The 23,967-nt window shown below is 46.4% G+C and overlaps 1 protein-coding gene across 1 annotated transcript in view; it reads left to right on the top strand.

The window, feature by feature from the left end:
• Positions 1–23,967, top strand: part of LOC307242701 (signal-induced proliferation-associated 1-like protein 2) — an 82,176-nt gene that overhangs the window by 10,488 nt on the left and 47,721 nt on the right. Inside the window, exon 2 of the mRNA XM_080017246.1 lies at positions 21,998–23,784. Within this exon, the coding sequence (XP_079873372.1) occupies positions 22,266–23,784 (1,519 nt within the window). The 5' untranslated portion in view covers positions 21,998–22,265. The remainder of the gene's footprint in view (positions 1–21,997; positions 23,785–23,967) is intronic.

Here is a 23,967-nt window from a genome sequence, read left to right as displayed (position 1 = left end):
GCTCCACGTCCACAGCTAGGTGCTTATCTGAGACCACGAGCAGTCGCGGGCTGTAATTATATTCCCCCAAACTGCCTCACCCTAAAGAGAATGTTTATTTAGGTCGAGCGCAAATACCCCAAATCAGATGTCACAGTCAGTTTATTGACACATACTCCACTTTAGTCTCTTCTCACCAGCTGGGCTGGTCTGGAAAGTATCTCGTCAGATTTTGTATGGGGATAATCGCCGCCCTTTCCAACGGTATTCGGACGTTTGGGTTTTCTCGCACATTCTCTTCGGGTCACACACGTAGATCCATTCACATAGGTGGTGACATTTGACTTTTTTTTTTCCCCCTGGTGTTTTGGGCAGAATAAGGAGCATAGGTTAATTGTTTCCTGTCATTTTGTTTAATTGTCACTGAATGGCAGTTTGATCCCGAGGCCCCCGAGGTGATTTCTTGCTTTTCAAACCCAATCACTTCCCAAGTAAGTCGGTGCTGTTTTTTGTTTTTTTTCCTGGCTGCTGGCTTCTCCACTGCAGTATCTTGTTGTTGAATTGCGTGAGTGAGTGCAGCATTTCAAAAAAGGGTTATCATTAAGACTTGAGTTATGCTTTTATGAGCTATTGCAGTATTTCAAGGGCGGAAGGGAAACATTTTCTGGCTCATCAGAAGGGACGGGATTTGTGCATGCAAATCACAAGTGACAAATCATGAGATTGCATTTCTATTCCGATTTATAAAAAAAAAAAAAAAAAAAAGAAACATTAGCCAGTGTTTTCATGCTGGTTAACAAAGAACTGATTTTCCGTTTATAGCGGTGGAAGTTGATGTAATCTGCAGACTGCATGTATCGAACCCCGCGTCGAATCTCCCAATCTCCCCCAAGTTGAGACTGGGAGTTTATTTTAAGGGGTTTGTTTGTAGTCCAAAAAGGTTGTGTGAACTCGGTTTGCACAGCAGCTTACGCTTGGTGTTTACTTCAAACACTGCCACCTCTCTGACATTCCTACAGCCTCCTGTAGTGTCGAGATAAGGATGGGAGCAATCTGGGCTCACTCGCTATGCTGTTGTCAAACCGGGGCCGCCTGCACGATTAAGGACAGGCTCCTCCTTGCGGTCTCCCTTTTCATCTGTGCCTTGAACTCTGCTTAAGTGTGGTGGAAATGCATTTAACAACTTAACTCGCCTTTATGTCGATGTGAATTACATAAATATTGATGCCCTTGGACTCCTTGGAGCATTGATCAGTGAGGTCGTTTTTTTTTTTTGTATTGTGGGTTTGGGCTGAAGCTCCTTCGTGCTGTTGGAAGGTGCTTCTTTTGTGTTGTTTTTTTCTTCTTCCCTCCCCTTTATCCAGCATCTCATCAGATCGCTGGCCTCGATGGGCTTTAAAGGTCAAAGTTTGCTTGATCATTGGGGGCCTCACGTCAGGTCGGATGAGTGCACTTGGTGGATGGAATGTATTCATCCGCACTCATCTCTCTAGACACTTCCCTCCGTTTAGCAGAATTCAGAATTGGGGTGGTGCGTAGTGTTGGGAGGTGTGAGGGAGGGTAGGAATTGAGGGCAGGGAGGGCAGATCGCGAGGCAAAGATTGAGCAAAAACCACCCAAAGACTGTCATGGCATTCATATCTCATGGGATGGCGAGCCGGTGTGGTGAAGAGTGGACACAGGGAATGGAAGTGGGGGAGGAATAATCTGCCCTGGCAAGTTAACTGGGTGGAATGGAGGGAGGGATGGACGCCGCAGCTGGCTCCTCTCTAAATCAGCTAGATCAGGGGGGCGCTGAAGAGTGGCCGCAGTTGAGGCAAGTGACTTGAGAACACAGGTGTAACACAGGCCCATGAGGGTCTCGCAGACCTGGACTCTTGAGCAGCCAGAATTGTGTGTATGTGTGTGTGTGTGTGTGTGGTGATTCCTTGTATTGGCATTTGACGTGTGTGTGTGTGTGTGTGTGTGTGTGTGTGTGTGTGTGTGTGTGTGTGTGTGTGTGTGTGTGTGTGTGTGTGTGTGTGTGTGTGTGTGTGTGTGTGTGTGTGTGTGTGTGTGTGTCAGTCTTTTCGTCCGACACCCCTTTTGCTCCTCAGCCTCTTTGGAACACACCCATTGCATGCCATGCCAGCTGCAGCTGTTGTGTCTCACTGCTAAAGATGTAGGGAATTCTTCTCACTATGCAATTAGAACTGCAGATTGCCGAATGGCGTACATTACCATGGCCTGAAATTGCACTTGAATCCTCTTTCTACAGTGCTCCCGAGGAACACAGAGTAAACAGAATGTGATGAGATAGAATCATTAATAGACTAGACCTGTCTGCTGCCTGAACCTGCCTCTCATTTGGCAGGATTTTGTTTTGTACAAGCTGCTCCTCATGATGCGTAACTGTGTTACCCCAGTTAAAGAAACCGCGGAGGGAATGGGGCGAGAAAAGAAAAGAAAACGGGCCTCATTGATGGGGCGGTTTTCTCACGCCCGACTGAGGATTTTCGCTTACCTCCGAGTCAAGTGGTGTATTGTGATCTGAGCCAAAGAAATGCAAATACATAGAACAGATGCACTGCTCCTTTTCGCCCGTTTGTCAGCAGCATTAATGCCTCACTCCAGAGGAGATGGTGTTTTGGGCGCCGGGCTAGTATTAACGAGGGGGAAAAAACCATGTCACCCTGGCACACGTGATCGCTGCCTGCCCCCTCTGTGCCTTCTCTCAATAAGGCTTGATGTGCTGGATGGATAAAAGGAGGCTTTTTGTGGCTTTGCCAAAGGGAGAATTAGACAATGAGGGATACACACACACACACACATTCACTCATACACACTCACACATGGCAATAGAAGGTCCTTGCCTGTGAAAATGGCTAAAAGAAGCATTTCCACAGTCCTGCCTGCTAATTCACTCTCTCCACTGGCCTCTCCTTCACTGTCTCCCCCACACTCTCTCGCCTCTCTAAGTTTTTTTTTCTCCTCCATGAGAACTGAACCTTGCTCTCATAATGTTTCCATAAACGGGTGAGGGAATGGAAATATCTCGGACCGTTTCCCATGCACTCCCCTCCATCCACTCTCCCCCGCACAAAAAGGCTGCGGTACTTCATTGAAGGCACACCTCTTTAACGATGTACAGGGTATTACTCAGCTTTATAGCCAATAGCACAATGCACACCATGGCTATCCAAGAAAGCTTTATTACATGCACCTCGTTTTGGCTTTAGGATACTCTTTCTGCCTCTGTTGCATTGAACTGGGTCAAGGTCATAATGTTCTGTTTTTAAAGTGCTACTGTGCATCTGTGTATAGTGCCGGCAGACACGGTGTGCATGATGTGCATCCTGATATTAAACTATGTAAAATTATCTAATTAATAACGTGGCACTCCACATCCCATCTTTAAAGAAATAAATGATTCAATGTTAAATACATGTTATTTTGTCCTCTTTTGAGACAACCTTTACATATAACATTATAATATCAAAGTTTACATATAAGCACCCTATGGCTCCTAATTAATGTTTTTTTTTTGTGAATCCAGAACACGCCCCTTCAGTGGGCTCGCCAGAAAACTTGCACTCTCAACCTTTAAAGTAGTCAATCTAAATATCACTGTTCATAGTTGGAAATAAAAAATTGCACTTATTTTTATGCTATTAGAAACAGTGAACATTTTGAAATGCTTCCTTTAATATGAGTGCACCCTTGCTTATGACCCCCCTTTTCCATGTTTCCACGGTTTGCTTTCTCTGTCTTGTTTCTTCTCCCTAGCCTTGGTGAATTGTTGCGTTTGGCATGTTGCTCTATATCTCGGCTGCCTGGGGTTTTTGCATGTTGGTCGTTACCTACATGTGCTGGTTCCCCTGCAGTGACTGGCCATCGCATGTGGGTTTGGACCCTGGAAACAGATGTTTTTCATGCCGCTATCAGCGTACAGCTTTCAAAGTTACTCAGTTTGGTGGACAAGAAGATGCCAGCAGCATGATTAACCAAAGCAGGAGAGTTCTCCTGACTAATAAAGGAGACTTTTTTTTTTTTCTCGCGTAGCCTGTGGAGGATAAGAGTTTTCACTTAATCGGACTGTTCCCTTTGGAGTTGCTCATTAATTACTGGAGGAAATTAGTGTCGTGGAACATATGCTACAGGTGGCCACTGTCTTCACTTTGAAAAAGTTCTATCTTGTTTTTTGTTGTTTTTTCAGCAAAACTTTTGCTCTGTGTTCTGAGTGCAATTGCATTACATCTGCCTTTTGTCGTGAGGCTATGCCAACATTGCCCTTAGGTAACAAACAGGCTGATGCATCCCTTTATCGAACCACTTCTAGGCTGTTCTGTTCTTTATAATTTATAGTTGCTGCCCCTGAACTAGCTCTCCTTTGGGCATATGGCATCCTTCCACAGGTTCATAAACGGCACCGACAGCACTGTCCAAGTTGCCGTGGAGCTTCCCAACTGTTAGGTTTCCAATGTCAACGATTCTCTCGCTTCCTGGCTGCATGTTCCCTTGCACACATCTATTGAACAGCGCCCATGAGCTAGCGTGCAGTACAGTGCTAGAGTTTGCCCCTGCCAAACTCCCAATGAAAAGCAACACTCAAGCCCGGCTGGCGATTATTATTCACATGCTAAATTTAGACTCCCGTCAGAAACCCTCATTATCTAAGAAGTGTAACAGACGTCATCTAACTGAAACGTAGCAGGAACCATGGTAGTGGTATGTGCTAAACTTTGCCCTGTTGTGGTTGGTATCGGCGTTATTCCGGTGGGGGGAATTTATTTTTCCATAAAAGAAAGTATCATCATAGATCACAATTCTCACATACAGTGAAATTGCATTCAAATCATTGCAATGTGCATGCAAAATTTACAAACCCAGACCACTGCTTGGGGAATGTTCAATTTGTTATCAGCAACATTTGAAAATATATTTTGTTGGTATCTGAGTGTATCAGAGGCATTATACTGTGGCATACAACAACCACCATTAAATATGTTTTTACAGAAAATATTTTTTTTATCTCTATTTGTAATAGGATATCATATGTTTAGAATTACGCCTCGTGTTGCTATGGGTCACAGGGAAATCCTATTGCACTGTTTTTTTAACAGATGAGTGCACTTTAATTTTGGCAGATTTGTTAATTTCCTTGCATTTGATTAAAGCAAGAAGGCCATTGTTTCGGCATGCCTGGTCCTAGCTCTGGCACCCGCTGTGCCATGCTCAGCAACCTCTCATCTCTTCCTCAACTTTCTGGGTTTTTTTGTGTTCCAAAAGGGGTGGGGAAGCCATCAGTCAGCCCTGTCATATTCGCAAAAACATCGTTGCCCAGCAACAGCCGGCATGGACGCGCCGACTGAATCTTTACGCTCTGCCACCCGCCCCTTACCTCCCCTGCTCCCCTTTTTTTTCTCCCTGACTTTCAATCATCTCTCCGTCTGTCCCTCTCGTTCCTCTGTGCACTGGAGATGGATCAACATGAGGATGACAGTGGGGACAGGTCAGCATCCCAGGTCTCCAATGATTGCAGACAAAGGGCCTCGATGGAACTGAACTGGAAGGAGGAGACCGGGGGTGGGGGGGGGCTGAGGTTTGGTGGAGGGGAGGAGTTGTGACAGTGGAGAGATGCTGTGTTCGTGAACTGCTGAGCAGCTGCTTCCCCCTCCCGTTCTCCTTCCCTCTCTCTTGGGTAGTTTCCCTAAACAGATCCTCCTCCTCCTCCTCCTCCTGCTCTGCATGACTAAGAACTCGTCTCACCACATCGTACCTCCCTTTATGGAGAGAGCTGGAGAAAATGCCTGGCAAGTCATTCTCCAAACGCCTGCTCACGGTCACATGCTCCCGAAAGATGGCGTACACTTTGTGCCCCTCGGTGGTTCGAAGGGCACCGTTTTTTTTCCAGGTGTGCCTCATTGTATCGCCACGGGTTTGACCAGGTCCCACACCCCCACGGTGGAAGCAATCAGCACAAAACCCTTTGGTCTTTGCCATATTATAGTGTTTTAAATCGTTGAGTGCTGTAATTACATGGTGCAACTCAATGGCTTCCACACTGACTTTAGTTGGCTCAGGTTGCCAGCGCACTAAAATGCACCAGCGTGTTTACAGAATAGTTCTTTGCGCAGTAAATAGGTTTCAGGGTATGATTTCACGGGCGTCAGATCTACCTGCCATGCAAAAGGTTTTGTGAGTGTGTGTCCTCGTGCACATGTGTTAATTTGTGTAAGGGCTACCCTTGGTATTTAAATTACCCATGTGGAAATGAGCACTGTTTTGTGGGAATGTGCAACTCTCCATGGAACCTGTTTCACATGTGTGAAGCTTGATGAATGGGTTTTGTCTTTTTTCGCTGGGACCCAGTGACAAAGTGCTACCACCCTGGGGGGGGTTCTTAAACTATTTTCCTGCCCTTTAAGTCAAATCAAAGGCCAGAACCTGCCTTCAAATGCTGGATCAAAGCACAATGTGGCACAAAGACCTATACTTGCTGACATTCATTCAGCTTGATTAAGGTCTGTCATTTCCTGCCATTAACATGATCCCAGCCTCTTACCTCCGAGAAACAGTCTGTGCGAAGCAAAGGTTTTGCCTTAAGTCATAGGGAAGTGGTAGGAATGAACACCAACGTATTGCTCATTAAAATGAACTCCTGGTGGCATGCGGGCATCTCGTGATTACGTGTCAAGACTGCATCAAACTGCCTCTATGTACGATAAGTCATTGTTAAGATACCAATTTTGGCTCGTTCACTCCGCTCCTCCGCCCCTGCTGGCCGCCTATCTCCACCACTGCGATGGGGGTCTCAGAGAATCGCTCATCCCCAGCACTGGAATGGAAATCAAATCACTGCCCTGCTGGTTGAATCGTTATCCGTCTTTCGCCAGAAAGTCCCTTCTCTTCAGGTTACCCCTTGGGCCCCAACCCGCCCTGATCTCTCCAGTCCGTTGGACTGACTGTATGTCAGATTCAGGCAGTTGGACTGGCCTAAATCAAATCTATTCTCACAGAAGCACTCTCCTGTGGAACACACGTCTCTTTTTTTAATATTTTAAATGATGACTCTGATGTTCAAATTACAACCATCAATAAAGGACCGTGGATCCATTTTCCTTTAAGAGCATTTTTCCTGCTGTCTTTATCCTTCCTGCTCCCAGAATTTCTTCAGCCTCCTGCTTTTACCACCACACTCACCTTCTAGTATCACATCTATCTATTGCTGTGACCTCTGCTGAGAGTTATAAAAAAAAAAAAAAGTGCATGCTCAGCATATTGTGTGTCGATAGAGGCATTCTCAGAGCTTGCAACCCCCCTCCTCTACCCATCTCTGTCTCTTGCGATCTTGGTGCTGCCTGCAGGACGGTCATGGTCGATAGTTTGGTGAGTTGAGGAAGAGCTTTTGTGGCTGGTAGTGGACACTATCGGGGCCCGATGCATGACATGAAACATGGCATCTTTTTTTTTTTTCCAGAGAAACAATGAATTCTGCGTTTTTTCTTTTTTTTTGTCCTTCCTGTTGGTTCTAAAAGGAGGGGGGTTACTTTGAATGTCATGGTCCCCCCTGACCCAACCCAAGCCCAAATCACAGCCACCCAACAGTCTTTCTCCCCACACCCACCTCAAACCAGCTACTTCCCTTTACATATGCTAATGCTGGAGGCCCGTTCAGCTGTTGGTGGGGGTTTGTCACAGCGATGTGTGCATTAGAGGAGCAGCTGTATGCATTTAACGCAAACTCACTCCCCCACCATGGTTCCTTGCTTTCTCTATCAAATTTGTGTACTATTATCATCAAAGTAGTTATAGGATAAGATAGAAGAAGGAAGAATAGCCCTGGATCATTTGGTAAAATCACATACCCTTCAGCTATGAGTGAAAGGCAGCTCCTGCATTTTGGCCTATTCAAATACATTTTAATCCAGCAGCTACTACGTGAGTAAAAGCCTGTGGTCAAGCCAGAGGCGTTAACTCAACAAGTGGCTTTTGGATTGAATGCATTTGGATAGTATCACCACATTGGGCACAGCGTCATGGTAGCAGACCGTAGGATTTGGGATTCATGGCCTTTGTGAATCTCCTAAGCAGGTTTGTGCAAGGCAGTTGACTCCTTTCCAGAAAACATGTAAATGTCAAATAATACAATTTGTATTTAAAAAAACGTTATAAAACTTACCTCCAGTAGGTTTTACACTTTCTATGGAAGTCACTGCTGCAAACAATTCCATAGTCACCACCATACTTTTTCTTTTTTTCACCGTATTTAGCAGAAAAGTAAAAGATGTCAAGCTCTTGCTTAACTATACTTGGAAAAAGCTGACACTGTCTCTTTACGACGGACGGACGGACCAACTACAGCCTATTTTGTGAATCGATGATATTAAAAAGTCCTCCTTCTCAAAACATGTTGGAGCGGTCACTATGTTCACATTCATGTCATGCTCTCCATTACTGTGACTAGCTAGTCACCTAGTATTGTTGAGAATGTGCCTCATTTATTACTGGTTTCCATGGTGTTGCTTATATGTGACATATGTCACCAACTGCACCCCCAAATCCTGTTTGGGGAAAGATTAAGGAGGAAAAAGCAGGAAGTGAAACTGGCTGTAGGTGGCCTATAAATATGACCTTTGTGTGAGAAATGATGGTGTGCAGAGTGGAATCTGTTTTACCTTAATCTAGAGGAGGAAGGAGCGTGTGTGACTGTTACTGGCAGAAATTGAAGGTCGCCTTGATCTTGAGAGGCGAATAAACCAGTGATTCATCTGCGCTCTCTCCTGACCTTGGTACCTCAAACCTCCTCTCGCATCCTCTGGCTTACTCTCCCGTCAGCTGTGGAGCTTAGCGCCACGGCCTGAAAGCCCAAAATTGTCTCTCTGTTGCCAGGTTTCTGTCAGCCACATTAAAACGAAACAGAGTTCACAACAGCCTCCTCTAAAAAAGAAAAAAATAATGAGTTTCTGGATGTGACAGGATGTTCCTTACTGTTGACAAATTGTGGGTTTGCTCTCTCGGTCACAAATGTGTTTATGCAAAAACTCTGTCTGCGACAGGTGTGTGAGTTGATTTGGTGTTTCTCAAAGGCACCAGTGTATGACGAAGCAGAACTTTCCAAGCAAAAAGACAGTTTTAAATTGGAAGTCGGCAGCGTGTGCAAGCCACCCCATCGTGTTGTAGCCGTTCAAGTGGACTTGGTATTTCTATGAGTTAAACTTTCTCTTCTTGTTCGCTCCCTTGCTGTATCGTCACGTTTCGTGTTGAGCGTGCCCGTGTTGCTTGTGTTCGTGAAGTTCTTTCGTCGTTCACTTCCGTCTTGTACAGTGTGGCGCGGTGTCATAGCTCTCAGCCTCTCGCTGTCCACTTCTCCCCTCGCCGTTCCTTCGGTGATAATGCGACAGCCTGGACTCTGACTGACCTCTGAAGAGTAACGTGGTGAGAAGGACACATTGGCACTTTTCTCTTTGAACAGAAAGCTATTAGGGAGATAGGGAGGAGACTCACACTTTTCTCACTCTGTCCCGCTCTCCTCTAAGAGACCACGCTGACAAGCTGTCAGTGCTGCGGGGCGCTAGCGTGCTATGCCGGAGGCTGCGAAGGAAATGGCAGGGAACGGGTATAGTCTGATGATAATAGGTAGTGGTTTACTCTGGAGGCCTGCTGGGCCACATCAACCCTGCCCACCCCCTGCTGTCTCCTCCACAGGGGAGGCGAGGGGATGGACGGCCCGGCCTGGTCCTGGGGGCCAGATGGCCCTCTTGGAGGAGGGCCACAGCACAGCTCACTCTGTCAGTGGGACATCACCGGACCAGCCAAGAACAAACACGATCTCCTTCTGTTGGGAAAATGCAAAAGAAGCCTCACTTTGCTCACCACCAGGAATCGCTGCGATAAAAGCAGTAGCGGACCCAGTTGTGGCAGACAATGTGTGGCGGTAAAACGAAAAGCTGTTTTTGATATTGTGCTACTAATATGAATTGAGTTTTGTAAAGGTGCGGTCACTCAGATTACTTTCCACACTCGGAGAAAAAGTACACAAACGGAATGAATCACAGGGTTGATAAATGGCGTCGGCGCCAATCATTCTTTGTTCCCGTGTTGAAGAAAAACAGACGCAGAGAGGGAGGCTGTTGTCCGTCCCTCTATTTTCATTCTCAAATCACCCTGAAACACCTAGAGGACAATGGGAGTGTGCTGCCTGGCATGAGCTGGGCCGACAGCCAGCTGGCAGGGCAAGGCAGCAGGAGAGTCCCATGTGTGGTGTTGGGAGCTAGAGGCCTACCCTTCTTTTTCCCAGCACCCGCATACATCACTTAACGCTGCCACTGAGGTGCTATGTAGGAGAAAAACATGGGGTTTGTGCCACGTCAAAGACCACCTTCAGTGTTTTTTGTATTTTTGAGCTATTAAAAGTTTTTCTATTGCACTCTCTGCTTGGATCCACAGTCACCGCCTTACATTGTCTTGCATTGTCAATTAATCATGGATTTTGGCCCCAGAAGTGAAATATTTCAAGCTCTGGTTAAAACAGTACTTGACAAAAAGTGGACTATGATAATCCGAGTTGGGATTCCCGGTCTCCGTTAAATAAAAAACATTTCGTCACACTTGTTCGGCCTCTTTGCAACTGCGAGACTATGGCCTTTGGACAACACGTCTATTGAGCAAGTCGGCTATAGTGCTGGATTTTCCATGCAGATTTGGAGAGCATTCAGCGACCACACAAGCATAAGCTTTTGAAGTTCAAAGGTTGAGGCTAAACTAACCAGTAGAGTTGGTAACAATGTGAAATCAGTGGGAGGCAGCTTTAAGAAGAGGGTTCCATTCTATTCAAAGCATACGCTGCATTAGGGCTGGGCGGTATGGCTAAAAAGCAAGTTTCTGTATATTCAATTTATAAATAGTTTATATTAAAAAAAAACACATGGGAAAGCCTATTTGTGACGCTTGTCAAGGCGCTCAAATTCTCAGGAGAGGCAAAGTAAGTGGAACAAAAATGCTGTATATAAAGTGCTGTATATACCGAAATCCGACATTGACCTTTCATTCACTGAAACCTTGAACTAAAACGCAGTCGTTAAAAATGCCTCCAAAAAAGGTAGTTTGGTTCGGGTCAGTACTAGGCACCCTCACCTTATGCTGTCGCGGCATGGTAGCAGACGGCCAAATGTTGTAATTATCCGTGAATGGTGCCATCGTGCAATTTGAGGTATCATTATTAAACGCAAGTTGGTGTTTGGCGACAAAACACAACGGTTTTTCATCAACACCCTTTAAAAAAGTTAGAAACAACGGACAGTGGTTTTATTTCTTCCCTGTTAAGCTCCGTGCACCGTCTTGGGCACGTGAGTCATTTCCCGAAGCGCCACAATCCTCCATGCTTGTTTACATTCGTTCCCACCTGCAGATATTCTAAAGCACTGTGACTCCAAATGACGTAAAACATTGCTGTAAAGCAGTTCTGCTCCAGATTTGCGACATAGGGACAGTAAATGTGTTAAAAGAATATAAACACTAGTAATTCTTCTACCGTCTTAAGATATATACAGACATATCCCAAAGCCCTACGCTGCATCCAAAATAACATACTACTATTACTACATACTACTACGAGTATACTACTTCGTATGCCAAACTAGGGTTTGCGATGGTTTTGTCTGCAACCATACTATACTCAAATGGTAAGCACCAGGACGACATACTTCGTCTGGTGAAATACCGTAGTATGTAAATACTACATGTTACGCTGGCAAGCACATCCTACAGTGCATCGTCAGGGAGAGACAGCAGCAACAGTTTCTGTGCAGTGCCGTCGTCATCAACCCGCGACGCACTGAAAGGAAGTGGTGTGGCTATATGACGATGTAGCGTGCCCTATAAGCCATCGTTCTTTTTACTCACATACAGTATGCCGGATGATAATACAGGCATGTAGTCTGTAGTACCTAGTACTAGGGCTGTGACTGATAACCGCAATATCGCGGTCACGGGATATCACCGCTGGGTTCCATCATCATTGCACATAATATAAAATATAGTATATATTAGTATAGTATACAGTATATATCTTTTTTGTTTTATATTGTTTTGCTGGTGAAAGTTACAAGAGTGCATATTGCGTGTGCTATGAAATATAAACACAATAATATTGTTAAGTTATCATCATTGACTGTCTTCCATCCTGTGTTCATGGGCTTCAAGAGAAACAAAACTTTACAGTGGCTCGTCACTTCAGCGTTGCCCCGCCCCCCCTCGCCGCTAAACTGCAACCCCCGCGGGGATACGCTGCTCCTTCACCGCTGCCAGAAATAAAAATGACACCGTCCTGCCCTGGAGCTCAGGTCCGCACCGTGCCGGCGTGGTCACTCTGATTTACAGAGGTTCATGTCAGCACTGTGTTTCACCACCTCCTGGCTCGGGGTGGTTTTCTCAGAACACTGCCGTGGTGCATCCAAGCTGCCGTTTTCTCAAGCTGAGCATGTGGGAGATGTTTCCATATTTCCCAACAGGCTCAGCGTACGAGCAGCCTGAAGCCTGAAATTCCCCTTTTTTTAATAATTTTTTTTTTGGGCGATAGATGCTTAATCTTTTCTCTGAATCGAGTCAAAGTTGACAATTGCCTGCGCATTCCATACTGCTGTACTGCCCGTACAAAGCAGAGGAGAACTACAGCCCAGTTACCGGTGAAGGTTTCGTGACACCATCTGGTTCCCAAACACTACTTTCATCGATCGCATTTTCCCCGACTTCTAAAAGGAGGCGCTCTCTGTCTGGCTGGAAGACGGGAACAGCTGCTCGCGGCGCGTGGTGCCGCACTTTTACTCGTCCAGCAACCGCCGCAGAAGGGACTTGAACCTGCACCTGGAAAAACATGCTCCTCTGTGTTCGCTGCTTCATCCTCACGAGGGTTAGTCAACGATAAGACAAGCACCCGGAGTAAGCGCCAGTCAGCAAGAATCTTTTATTTGGTTTTTCTTTTCTTTTTTTTTTCTTTTTACAGCCGGGAGCACAACTGCTGACGGATGGAGGAGAGGGGGGGGTGGACTCTGACCTTGGCTTTGTGCTGCGACCGTAGAAACTGACATTGTAAAAAAAAAAAAAAAAAGAATCCGAAGTCAATCGTTTGGACCTTTGTTACATGATTTTATTGGAAAGGTGTTTGCAGGATGCGTCGGGGGGGCGGCACGATCCACGATCTGAGTTAAAAGTCACATTTTGGGAGGATTCAGTGTTAATATCATAACTCCAGTACGTTTGGATCACGAGACGCCCCCCCCCCCCCCCCCCCGAATACACCGCAGCGAGGACATTACCGGGAGAGAGCCGCCGCCGCGTACTGTACACCCTGGAGGCCTCCTTTCTGGCGGAGAGGAACTTGTAGCCTTGACCGGACCCCCGCCCTCCGCCGCGCCGGGCGCCGGGGGGCGGACATTAGCGGAGCGGACTCAGCCCCCGGCCTGCACCCAGAGAGGGATGTTCATTTAGTCCCCGCTGCCTGAACTTCTTTTCCTTTTTCTTCTTCTTTTTTCTACCTGTGCTCCTGCTTATTTTTCTTTGCTAAAGTTACTTGAGGTCTGAGTGCCATGGGATGTAAACCAAGCCCCCCCCTCTCTCTCTTTCTCCTCCCTCTCTCTCTCTTTCCCCCCTCTCTCTTTCTCCTCCCTCTCTCTCTCTTTCTCCCCCCTCTCTCTTTCTCCTTCCCCCGGTCTCCCCCCTCTCTCTCCTCTCTCTCTCTCTCTCTTTCCCCCCTCCCTCTCTCTCCTCCCTCTCTCTCTCTTTCTCCCCCCCCTCTCTCCTCCCTCTCTCTCTCTCCCCCCCTCTCTCCTCCCTCTCTCTCTCCCCCCCTCTCTCCTCCCTCTCTCTCTTTCTTCCCCCCCTCTTTCTCCTCCCTCCCTCTCTCTCTCTCTTTCTCCTCCCTTCCTCTCTCGCTCTCATCCTTCTCCAGTGGTTCAGTGGCACCTTGTCTGCTCTGCTGCAGCGTCTCTTGGTAGCCGTCTACGTAGGACGGGCAGGGTACGTGTGTGTGTTTGGAGGTTGGGCTGTGAACTCGGTATAATAGATGAGGTTGGAATATTCAGTTAGATAGCTCCATGGACAGAAAGACAACGAGGGGGACGACAACGGAGACGAGCAGAATGCGGGGAAAGAGGGATTCATGGGCCTGAAGAGCGGGAGATGGGCGGAGGTGAAGCGTTGGGCAGGCGGTGGCTGACTTTGACCTCTGCCCCGTCCCGTGAGCCACGGGCTCATCCCGACCAGAGTTTCCGTTATCCGTTAATTCTGTTGGATTCCAACATATTTAAATCTCTCCGGTCAAAATGCCCGGTGAAAATAATTCCCACTAAGCACAATTTGAATTAGTGCTGGGCGATAAAACGGTGACGAGTATTATCACAATATTTTTTTTCCCCTCGCCGTCGAAAAAAAAATTGGCTCGATCATTTCGATGAAGTGCTTGTCAGATTTGCTCATTCATAGAAGGTGGCAACGGAAAGCCAATCATTTTGAACGATCTAAAACTGACCTTTCACCTCTAGTCAAATAGCTTTGTCGATATAGAAAGAAGCCCCCTCCCCCATCCGTGGGTAGGCTGCGTTGGTAAACACAGCAGCAGTTTTTATTCTGCTTGATTTTTATCTGAGAATATGTAGGCCCAAAGCTGAAGGAACTTCTTTGTGTTTACGTGTTGCCCCAACCAACGTAGGCTAGCGTAATATTTATTTATTTCCAAAATTGCCTCATGCACGTGAGTCCATTGACGGGACTTTTTTTATTTGGACTATCATGTATAAGCAAAAGTGGCATACTTTTCTAGAAAACATTTTATGAATCTACATGCTTTAATGATTAAGTCATCCTTTATATGGCCTGCCCATTAGTTGTTTTTAAGCTCAATAAACTAGAGATAAACAAAATTAAATAAAGATAATATTTTACCGGAATCTCTCCCATTTGTCCGGAAAATTGGAATCTCCCAGGCCACGCTGACCGGCACCAGTTTGCCCCAACGGAAACCCTGATCCCGGCAGTGGATGAGGATGTTGTAGCCCTGTCCTCAATTAGGTATTTGTTTTGTCAGGGAAATGCTTTGCTATTTTCTTGGCATCTTTGTTGTTTGTTTTTGTTTTTCTGGGAATAAGTCTACGGTCGACTTAGACAAATATTAAGCATCTGCACCGCCTTTAATTAGCGCCCTCACCCGCCGGTTTAAATGTTTGTTTAGGTGGCTGCGTTTAGCTATTAGTTATTGCGTGACAGGCCAGGTCCGGCAGCTCGTTGGTTTTCCCAAACCTCCCACAGAGGATGTGACCCTTCATTCACATCGGTCATTTCTAATCTCAACAGAACTCCCTGCAGGCAGTATTGGAACACATTGATGTGTTCGGTTGGTGGCCGGCCTACAATGAGAGGGGGCGGGCTTGAGGGACTGGGTTCTTTCTATGTGAATGACGACTGCGTCCAGGAAGCGGTGCAGTTGCCAATTAATGGTGGGGCCATAGCATCAGTGCTGATTTGAGCCGCAGCCAGTGGGAGAGCCCTTCTGACGGGGGCGTTGAATTGTGTGGCCGCTGAATGAAAGCAAGATCCAGGAGAATGGTCTGTTTGGTTTGGCTTGTCTCCTGCCTCCATAGTGGAAGGCCCTGTCAAAGCGGTTCATTGCTGCATCGTGTGTGGCTGTATACCACAGTGATGGTCATTATCAAGACGTGATACTAAAACACAAGAATGCAATTTAATTAAAATCTCAATTAAATTAATCCTGAAGTAAACCTGAATTTAAATTAAAATCTGTTTTTCCCGATACTAAGGTAAATTTGCTCTTGAGATAGACTTCAATGAAATGGACATGTTTTTTTCTTCATGTCCCTGTTTCCTACTTTAACAAATGTTTTCTCTTGGATTAGTGTACTCGTGGGGGATTGGATCAACAAGACATGCTGTGAATTACACTGTTTCAGGGCTCGGCTTAAGAAACTGAAACAGGTTACTTAAACTGAAATGGCGACGGTCGAGAGCCCATTAAAATTTCACTGGAACAAAACCCAAAAATAAAACATCATCTTGAAATAGTGCGGAAAGTCAGACAAATTTTAGTGCAACTCAAATAACCTTAGCGTATGCAGGCGCACAGACACTGCATCCTTTTTTACAAGTGACCTTTCTGGTTATGGGGGTGACTGGCTGGATGGAGCACCTGCTTTCCCAGGCTCCAAAGACGAACTCACGGGGATAATATCACCCAATTAATTTGCAGTTGAGTTTAATTGCACAGGAACCTTTGAGCAAAGCTTGGCGAAGTTCCCTCTCTGTTTTCTTTCCCTTCTTTTCTTTCTTTTGTCTATCCACTCCTCTCCTCTCACTGCTTTCCTCAAACCCCCTTCTCCCCCCGCCGCTCTCCTTTGCAGTAACCCCAGCTGAGGTAGGGAGTTGCTCCAGTGGACCAGAAACAGAAGTGTGTGTTTTGTCAAATCGGCGATGCCTGTCTCTGGTTGCAGTCCTTCACCCCTCCGCACCCCTCTTCTACCCTGACCATAAGTGTGAGGAATTTAATATCTGTCCTGCCCAAAAGCCATCGCACGCACGCACACGCACACGCACACGCACACACACCACTCCGCGTTCTAACCTCAAGGCTAGAACAGCTGCTCGCACAAGGAGAGGAAGTGGAGCTCCTCCCCTCCTAGTTAGAATTCTCGATCCATTGGCAAGAAGCAAAACGTTAACGTTGCTTAACATGATTTTGATCACGTCAGAGTGCTGAGTGATGTGGAATGCGAGCGATTGTTTTCCCCCGTGTGTGCATGTGAGAGAATCAATCAAATGGTGGGCAGTGAGGGATGGACAATGTGCCTGTGGGTATGTTTGTTTTCCGCTTGGCCATTTTCCTTCCTCTTCGCACTAATGAGCCGCAGACACTGTGTGACACATACAAATCTGCCCAACTATCAAAACCTTGAAACGGTACAATAAAAAAATATGTGCTAAGGTATATTTGGAGATATATACATTTTGTACATTAAGTACCTTTTAACTCCACAACCATCAATCTGAATTGCCACCCAATTCACTTCATGATGGAATCCATAAGGTGGAAAATTATAGTAATCATCTTGCCCTCTGACCTCTGTTAGAATCTAATTTGACTTGGCAAATGGAAGAGGAGGCACCGAGGCCTGGCCTCACTCCTGCACGCTCAGGAACCTCAGAGGCTTGCTGCTCGCTTGAGACAGAAGAGCATTACCATGGGTCAATTAGACCAGGCTTTATTAAAGATAATTGGCTATAATCACAGGTCTGCGTTTGCCCCCTAAGGCTCGGCCCTCGGGTTGGCGGGGGCTGAACAAACATGTTTGACTCATGGCTGAGGTGAAGACACTTGGGAGGACTCGCGCTTCTCAGAAGTATGACATTTTAAAAGGGAGTGAAGCATCCCTGCCATCTATTTGTGTCATTTTAATGGTCGTCGTTTTTTGTTTTGCCGTCGGTCTGTTTCAGCAAGGGGATGTTGAAAGGTTGAATCCATATTGAAGCACAGTCAGCTCACAATTAATTGAGAGGTTGGGTTGCCTAGTGTGCTTTCTACATTACTTTATTAGGCCAAAAATGAATGCATCTATGCTTCTGCAAACATTAACATGCAAATCATTGTAGTATGAGCCCCAGTAAATTTAAAAACTTGGCATCAAATTCACTTGACAACCTGAATTTACTTAATTCTCACAGCCCAGTTGAGATGTTTTCAGGGGAACCTCCAAGTAAGAAGTTTTGCAAGTCGAGTTTCTCTGATTTGTTGCTAGGATTACTAACAGATGTGGGTGTCGTTGCCAACAGATTTGGAAAACAGACGGGAAGATTTTCCCAGAGATATTTTAAAGGTTATCAGATCTAATCCCGGCTCTTAGCAGATTCTTTTGAGAAACGCTTGGACTTGGATCCAGTGATTGAATTGTGTGTTAACATGAAGAGGTGTGCATGCTTGCTCAACTTAACTTACAGTTTTATTGGTGTCGGGTCTCCCTCGGGGGCTGCGCGGTTTTGCTTCCTTCGCTATGCTGTCCTGCATCATAAACAATTATAGAACTTGGATCTATGGAACCGCCCTTCATCCTTGAATTGGGCTTCAACAACAAAAAAAAACCCTGGAAACCCTAAAACAAACTGCAGCTTACAATTGACCTTCCATTAGCCTCTGCTGAGAACCAGCGTGACCCATGGACATTTGGTCAAGCGCTTTGATCGTCATCTTTCAAGACGGTCTTCAGGATCCTGCCCAGGTCTGGCGATCTGACCTGTCACTAATCGTACTGCACTAAACTCAGCATAGTAGATGGCACATTTTCCCTTCTGTGGCAGCATATTAATATCTGCTGGGCCATTAATCAAGCCACAATGTCAAAGGATTATTTTGAGACCTGGCAGAACCTCTGGGCGACTCTTCTCTGGACGACCTGAGATGAGAGGCAGACCATCTGACGTGCAGCGGAGGGGAATGAATTATCGCCCTCATTAGGCCTCCCTCTTCTTACACTCTCTACCTCTTCATTCCGTCTCCCCCCCATTGGTGAAGTCTTATGTTTTAAAACACACATAATAGCTAGACACCGCTCCGGTAATAAAGGACTGTTAGCAGAGCAGTCCGCCCACACTCCATCTGCCGTCTTCCCCGGAACACGCGGCCACAGAGGAATGAGGAGCAAACAAGCTCGCCTCCGGGTCACGGAGAAGATAGATTCTGCTGACTGGGTGGCTTGTGGCGCACTCTGTCGGGGAGATGGCGATGGAGAGTGACATAGCACAACTGTGTTCATTTATCACTGTCGCAGTGAAAGTAGACCAATGGAGTGGAGAAAGGCTTGGGGAGGGAGGCAGACCACCATGCTTAACCGTTTACTCTGTCCTGTCCCGGTGTGTAATAAGCAGCAGCTCACCCCTCTTTGACCCTTCAGAGTGTGGCGGACGGGGAGAAGGGAAGACCGTAGGAACGCAAACAAAGACAAGTCCACTCCCCTTTTCTTTTTTCTCTCTCACGACGCGGCGTTTGCTCTGTGCCATCTGTGGTGAAAGGCTTAGTAGTGAGACTAGAGCAGAGCAGTCATACGCTCCTACTCTTTAGGATGACATAACCCTTAATGTCGTGATTACTTATCGCTGGGGAATCTGAGCTGGAGGACTCTGTTTTAAGTTTAAGTTCAATTTTACTTCCTGTTCTCCATGAACTGGAATTAGGCCTATATCAGTCGTCTGTTCTCGGTCGTCTGTGTAAGCTTCTGCCTCAAAATGTCATCTATGAAGCTTTTTTACAGCCCTCCTTTCTTTTCTTTTCTTTTCTTTTTTTTTTTTGGATGACACGATTTCATATTCATATTCACCTTTTGTTATTTTCGTTGCGAAAGCCAGGGTTTAGTCATGGTAGTCTCACTCTACTCCCAACGTGCCAGAGAAAGAGCCCCGAACCAGTCTTTCTTTTTCAAATGTCGGAAATCGGAGTGGTCACAGTTTTGTTTTTTTTGGTTTGTTTTAAAGTCAAAATTATTCCCTTTTCTCCATATTTATAATAAATTAGGGTTATTCTGAGAGGATCTGAAAAAGTGAAGTTTTCTAAACTGTAGTGTACAGCTGTTTATTCGGAAAGCTTGTCAAGATTAGCATCCACATCAAATAGAAGTCATTTGTTCCTTAACCCATAACCATGTTACACATGTTTAAGCCTCTACGTAAATGCAACCCAAATATAATCAATTTTTATATCAAACGGTGTCATCCTTGATTTGCTAATATAATTTTTCTGCATGTGAGTTGTATGTACATGATTAATTTTTAGCTGTCAAATGTTTTACAACTTAGCATGAAAGTGAAATTATAAAAAAATAAGTTCCATGAAGTTGCCATGTCACTACAAAACAAACAACTAAGTGTATGCATCAGTTTCCCCTATTTTAGAGAGAAATCTTCTGTGTCAAAAATAAGCAGCTGTGACATTCTTCCTCACATTGCAGCCAGACAATCGAATAGATTTGCCCGGAGCAATTGTCATTGTTACATATACATATGCAGCTCACGACAAGACACTATTTCTTACTATCCCACCCAAGCCCTGGCACCTAATACTGTCTCACTATAGTAGGAAAATGGCCAAAGAACATTAGAAATCCATCCTCATGACCACACAATTTGTTCCTTCTTTGATGTGGACCTAAAAAAAAACAAAAAAAAACTTAAATACCTTAAACTGAAGGTCACTGGTAATGGTCATGGTGAAAATCAGAGACGGAGTCCACTGAATGGAGATGGCATTCTTATTGTCCTATTACTACACATTTAGGTCACGCATAATTTGTTGTCCTTGACCAGCGCTTGGCCTCCCAAACGCAGGCGGATATTTTTATGATGGAGATATTTCAGACTTGTCCCGCGTGTATGTGCTCCGGTCTGGGCCGTTGCTAATCTGGATGTGGCCCACATTCTCATTCCATTCTTGTTTATGCTCCTTTAACAGTAAATGACTGAGAAATGTAAACACAACGGCGCGCAGTTGTCTGGGAAGCGAGACCGGAGACTGAAGCGGAGGGCGGAAGGCAACACTTCAGCGTCTCGGCCTTGCTTCCCAGACGACTGGAAAAGCCCAGGGAGGCCCTGCCGAGGGGTGCAAGCCCTCAACTCCAGCCCGTGTGTTTGTTGTCAAAGTCTTTGGGAAAGAGAAGACAAAATTGCAGGATTGCGATTTTCCCCCACCAAGGGCGGCAACAAATCAAAGCAGTTCAGTGCTCCGTTGCGCCGTGACGTGCAGGTTTTCCTTGATAACTCACGAGAGGGCTGTGTGAACGTCCTACCGGGAGGGATGAGGCGGACTGCCACAGCTCAGGAACAAGAGAAAGCCATTTAGGTCAATGTCAGAGGGTCTGCGGTGAGGCACGGTGTGTGATCTGCCGTGCCACAGTGTGCTGCTGGTGGAGGAGAGCAGGGATATCATGTAGTGAGAATGCCAGTTCATGTCTTCTCCTCATCATTGATTTGGTCTTAAAAGAAATGTCATCACATTATAACAATATCAAATTGACAGTTTGATGGCTTGGTGACTGCAAGTAGTCATGTGTTTTTTCTGTAGTCAAACTGGGCTTTGTACAGTGTGGCTCATCTTCATAACAGAAGTGTGCAGATGGCGGATCCACAGGGACATTACTTATGGATAAAAATGGAAACTATGTGAGACTGCTGCCTGTGTCTGACACCCCCCCCCAGAGAGAATGAGGCCACTTCTCAAGGACAGGCCCACCAATGCCCCCCCTTCCTCCCTGGTACTTTAGGAGTTTGGGTTTATTGAAAGTAGCTGTTGATTTCAGCCATTTTGTCATGAGCAGAATTATTTCACTTTTCACAGCTGAAGGAGCTTGTGCCACCCAAGTTTTTTTTTTAATCATTTTTTCATCTCATATTCTCATTCAATAGTATGGGCTAAAGGAATAATTTTAAGCCATAGGTATTTATTGTTCTGTCGCATACATAGAAAGTGCAGCTGTTTTATGAAGAGGGCCTGTGCCTCTCTTCTATAGTCGGTAATTTAACCAAGGGGAAAATATAAATTATTAAATTGAATATGCATTAACAAATTCCCCCCCGTATATTTTCTTACAGTGCTCCAAGCAGTGATATCAGCTTTTGCGTCATCTGAACATCTGCCTCTTGTTGCTGTAACTTGCTTTGCCACCATCTGTTAAGCTCTAGCTGGGAGCGCCAACAAATAGATACTACAATCTCATTATGAACCCATAACATCACACGCTCAAACACACTCGTTGACTATATCCAATCCCATGTAGGAGATACCTTCGAGGCTAATACAACCTTAAATGCCCTTTTGCTTGAGTTATATAACAATAGGACATAGTAAGGAGAACTTTGGCTGAACCCATTCTGCTTTGCTTTATGTTTTTTTTTGCCTCACCCTGTATTTTATATGTAAACGTTTCAATACCAGTATTTTGGCTCTTCCCTTGAATGCTAACATTTATTTTGTCCTTTTGTTTTTGTTTTGCAGATCCCATTCCTCCGCTGCTATCCTCAATTAGCAGGGCACTGTAAAAGGAGAACACTCACCGTCTGCCCCAACGCATCGTAGACACGTGTCTTTGGCATCCAAATGCTGTGTGTCTATCGCCGGACCAGCCGCCTTCTGTGAGTTACCGCGATGGTTGGTTCATTAACTCGGAAAAGAGGGCCCTCCTCTCCGTGTGTATGAGGAAATCACATGATGTGATGAAGAGAGTTCCTGAGTTTCTGCTCGACCAAGAGTCTGCCAGCAGGATATGAGTATTTTGAGCCCTGGGACAGACGACAAATCCAACCTTGTGGGAATTGTGGGAGGCCCAGAAGACTACACCAGAGCTATGCAGTCAGAGGAGCTGTTCAGCAGGAAACTGAAAGCCCTGAATGGGGGTATGGGACCACCGGCCTCCAGCTCACAAGGGAAACCTGAGGCCGGAGGCAAGACTAACGGAACTCCAGCCATGCCTAAAATGGGTGTCAGGGCCAGGGTGACAGAATGGCCGCCGAGGAAAGAGGGATGGGACGGACGGCCCTCCCCAAATTACCAAAGTGTCATACCAGTCTTTCAGAATGGCCAGCAGGACCAAACCATGGACATCCTAGAGCAGGGCGAGCCAATGACTCTAGACCCAGACTATGTTGACAATAAGTACACGTTGAGTGAGCTCCTCAGCCATTCACCACTGAAGAGTCTCCACCCGATCCGTCAGCGCAGCAACAGTGATGTCACCATAAGCGACATTGACTCAGAGGACATTGTTGACCAGAACGCCGTCAACCCAAACACTGGGGCCTCGCTGCACCGGGAGTACGGCAGTACGTCCTCCATCGACCGGCAGGGAATCACCGGGGACGGCTTCTTCACCATGCTTAGGGGCTACCGGGTGGACACCCTCGACCCCCGCAGTGTGCCCCCGCTGGGTTTCCCCGAGCTTCTACGCTACGACACCTCCCTCTCGCCCAGCCTGCAGACGGCCGCCCAGATCGCCCGGGGTGAGATTGTCCAAATCGCCGGCTACGACTACATAGACAGCTCTCTCCTCTACAGCGGTGAGAGGGAGAAGTCTTTCATGAGACGTCTGAAATCTGAGTCTTCTGAAACTTCTCTGTTCCGGAAACTACGCACAATAAAGAGTGAAAGCGACGCCCTCCGGCTCTCTATGGAAGAAGACCGGCGACCGCTCAGTTTCCAAAAGTGCTTTGCACACTACGATGTTCAAAGTGTTCTTTTCAACATAAGCGAGGCAGTGTCGAGCAGAGCAAACCTAAGCCAGAGGAAGAACACAACTACTGGGGCTTCTGCAGCTTCAGCTGGGCTGGGGGCTGGTCCTGGGGGTGGGTCCGGACCCATATCTGGTCCTGGGTCCGGTGCCGGGCTGCCAGGCCCAGAAGCAGGATGTAGCAGCGGCAATGCTGTTATGTTTGAGTCGCCCCTAGGTAGTCGGGAGGACCTGAACCCCAAGGAGAACCTGGATGTCGACGAAGGGGATGGAAAGAGCAGCGGTTTAGTGCTAAGCTGCCCACATTTCCGTAACGAGATTGGCGGCGAGGGTGAGAGGAGGATCTCCCTCTCTAGAGCCAACAGTGTTGGCTACACCGGGGCAGGAGAGAGCTGCTCTTTTGAATCTTCCCTCAGCTCCCATTGCACCAATGCTGGAGTCTCTGTGCTAGAGGTGCCCAGGGAAAACCAGCCCATCCACAGAGAGAAGGTCAAACGCTACATTATCGAGCACATCGACCTGGGCGCTTATTACTACCACAAGTATTTCTATGGGAGAGGTAAGGCCTGTTTGTTACCAAATGTGTGTTCTTGTCTGAACGGTTACAGAGAGGCCAAGGGAATACGAGTGACATTGTACTGAGGTATAGCATAGTCAGCAGGGCAAATATTTTCTTACGTTAATACCAGCAGGAATACACTGCGAGGAAGGTAAGAGTTAATTGATACTGAGTCAGTCTCTG

This window comes from Zeus faber, assembly GCF_960531495.2.
Source record: "Zeus faber genome assembly, chromosome: 16".
NCBI classification, from domain to species: domain Eukaryota; kingdom Metazoa; phylum Chordata; class Actinopteri; order Zeiformes; family Zeidae; genus Zeus; species Zeus faber.
This window is presented reverse-complemented; position numbering and strand designations above follow the sequence as displayed.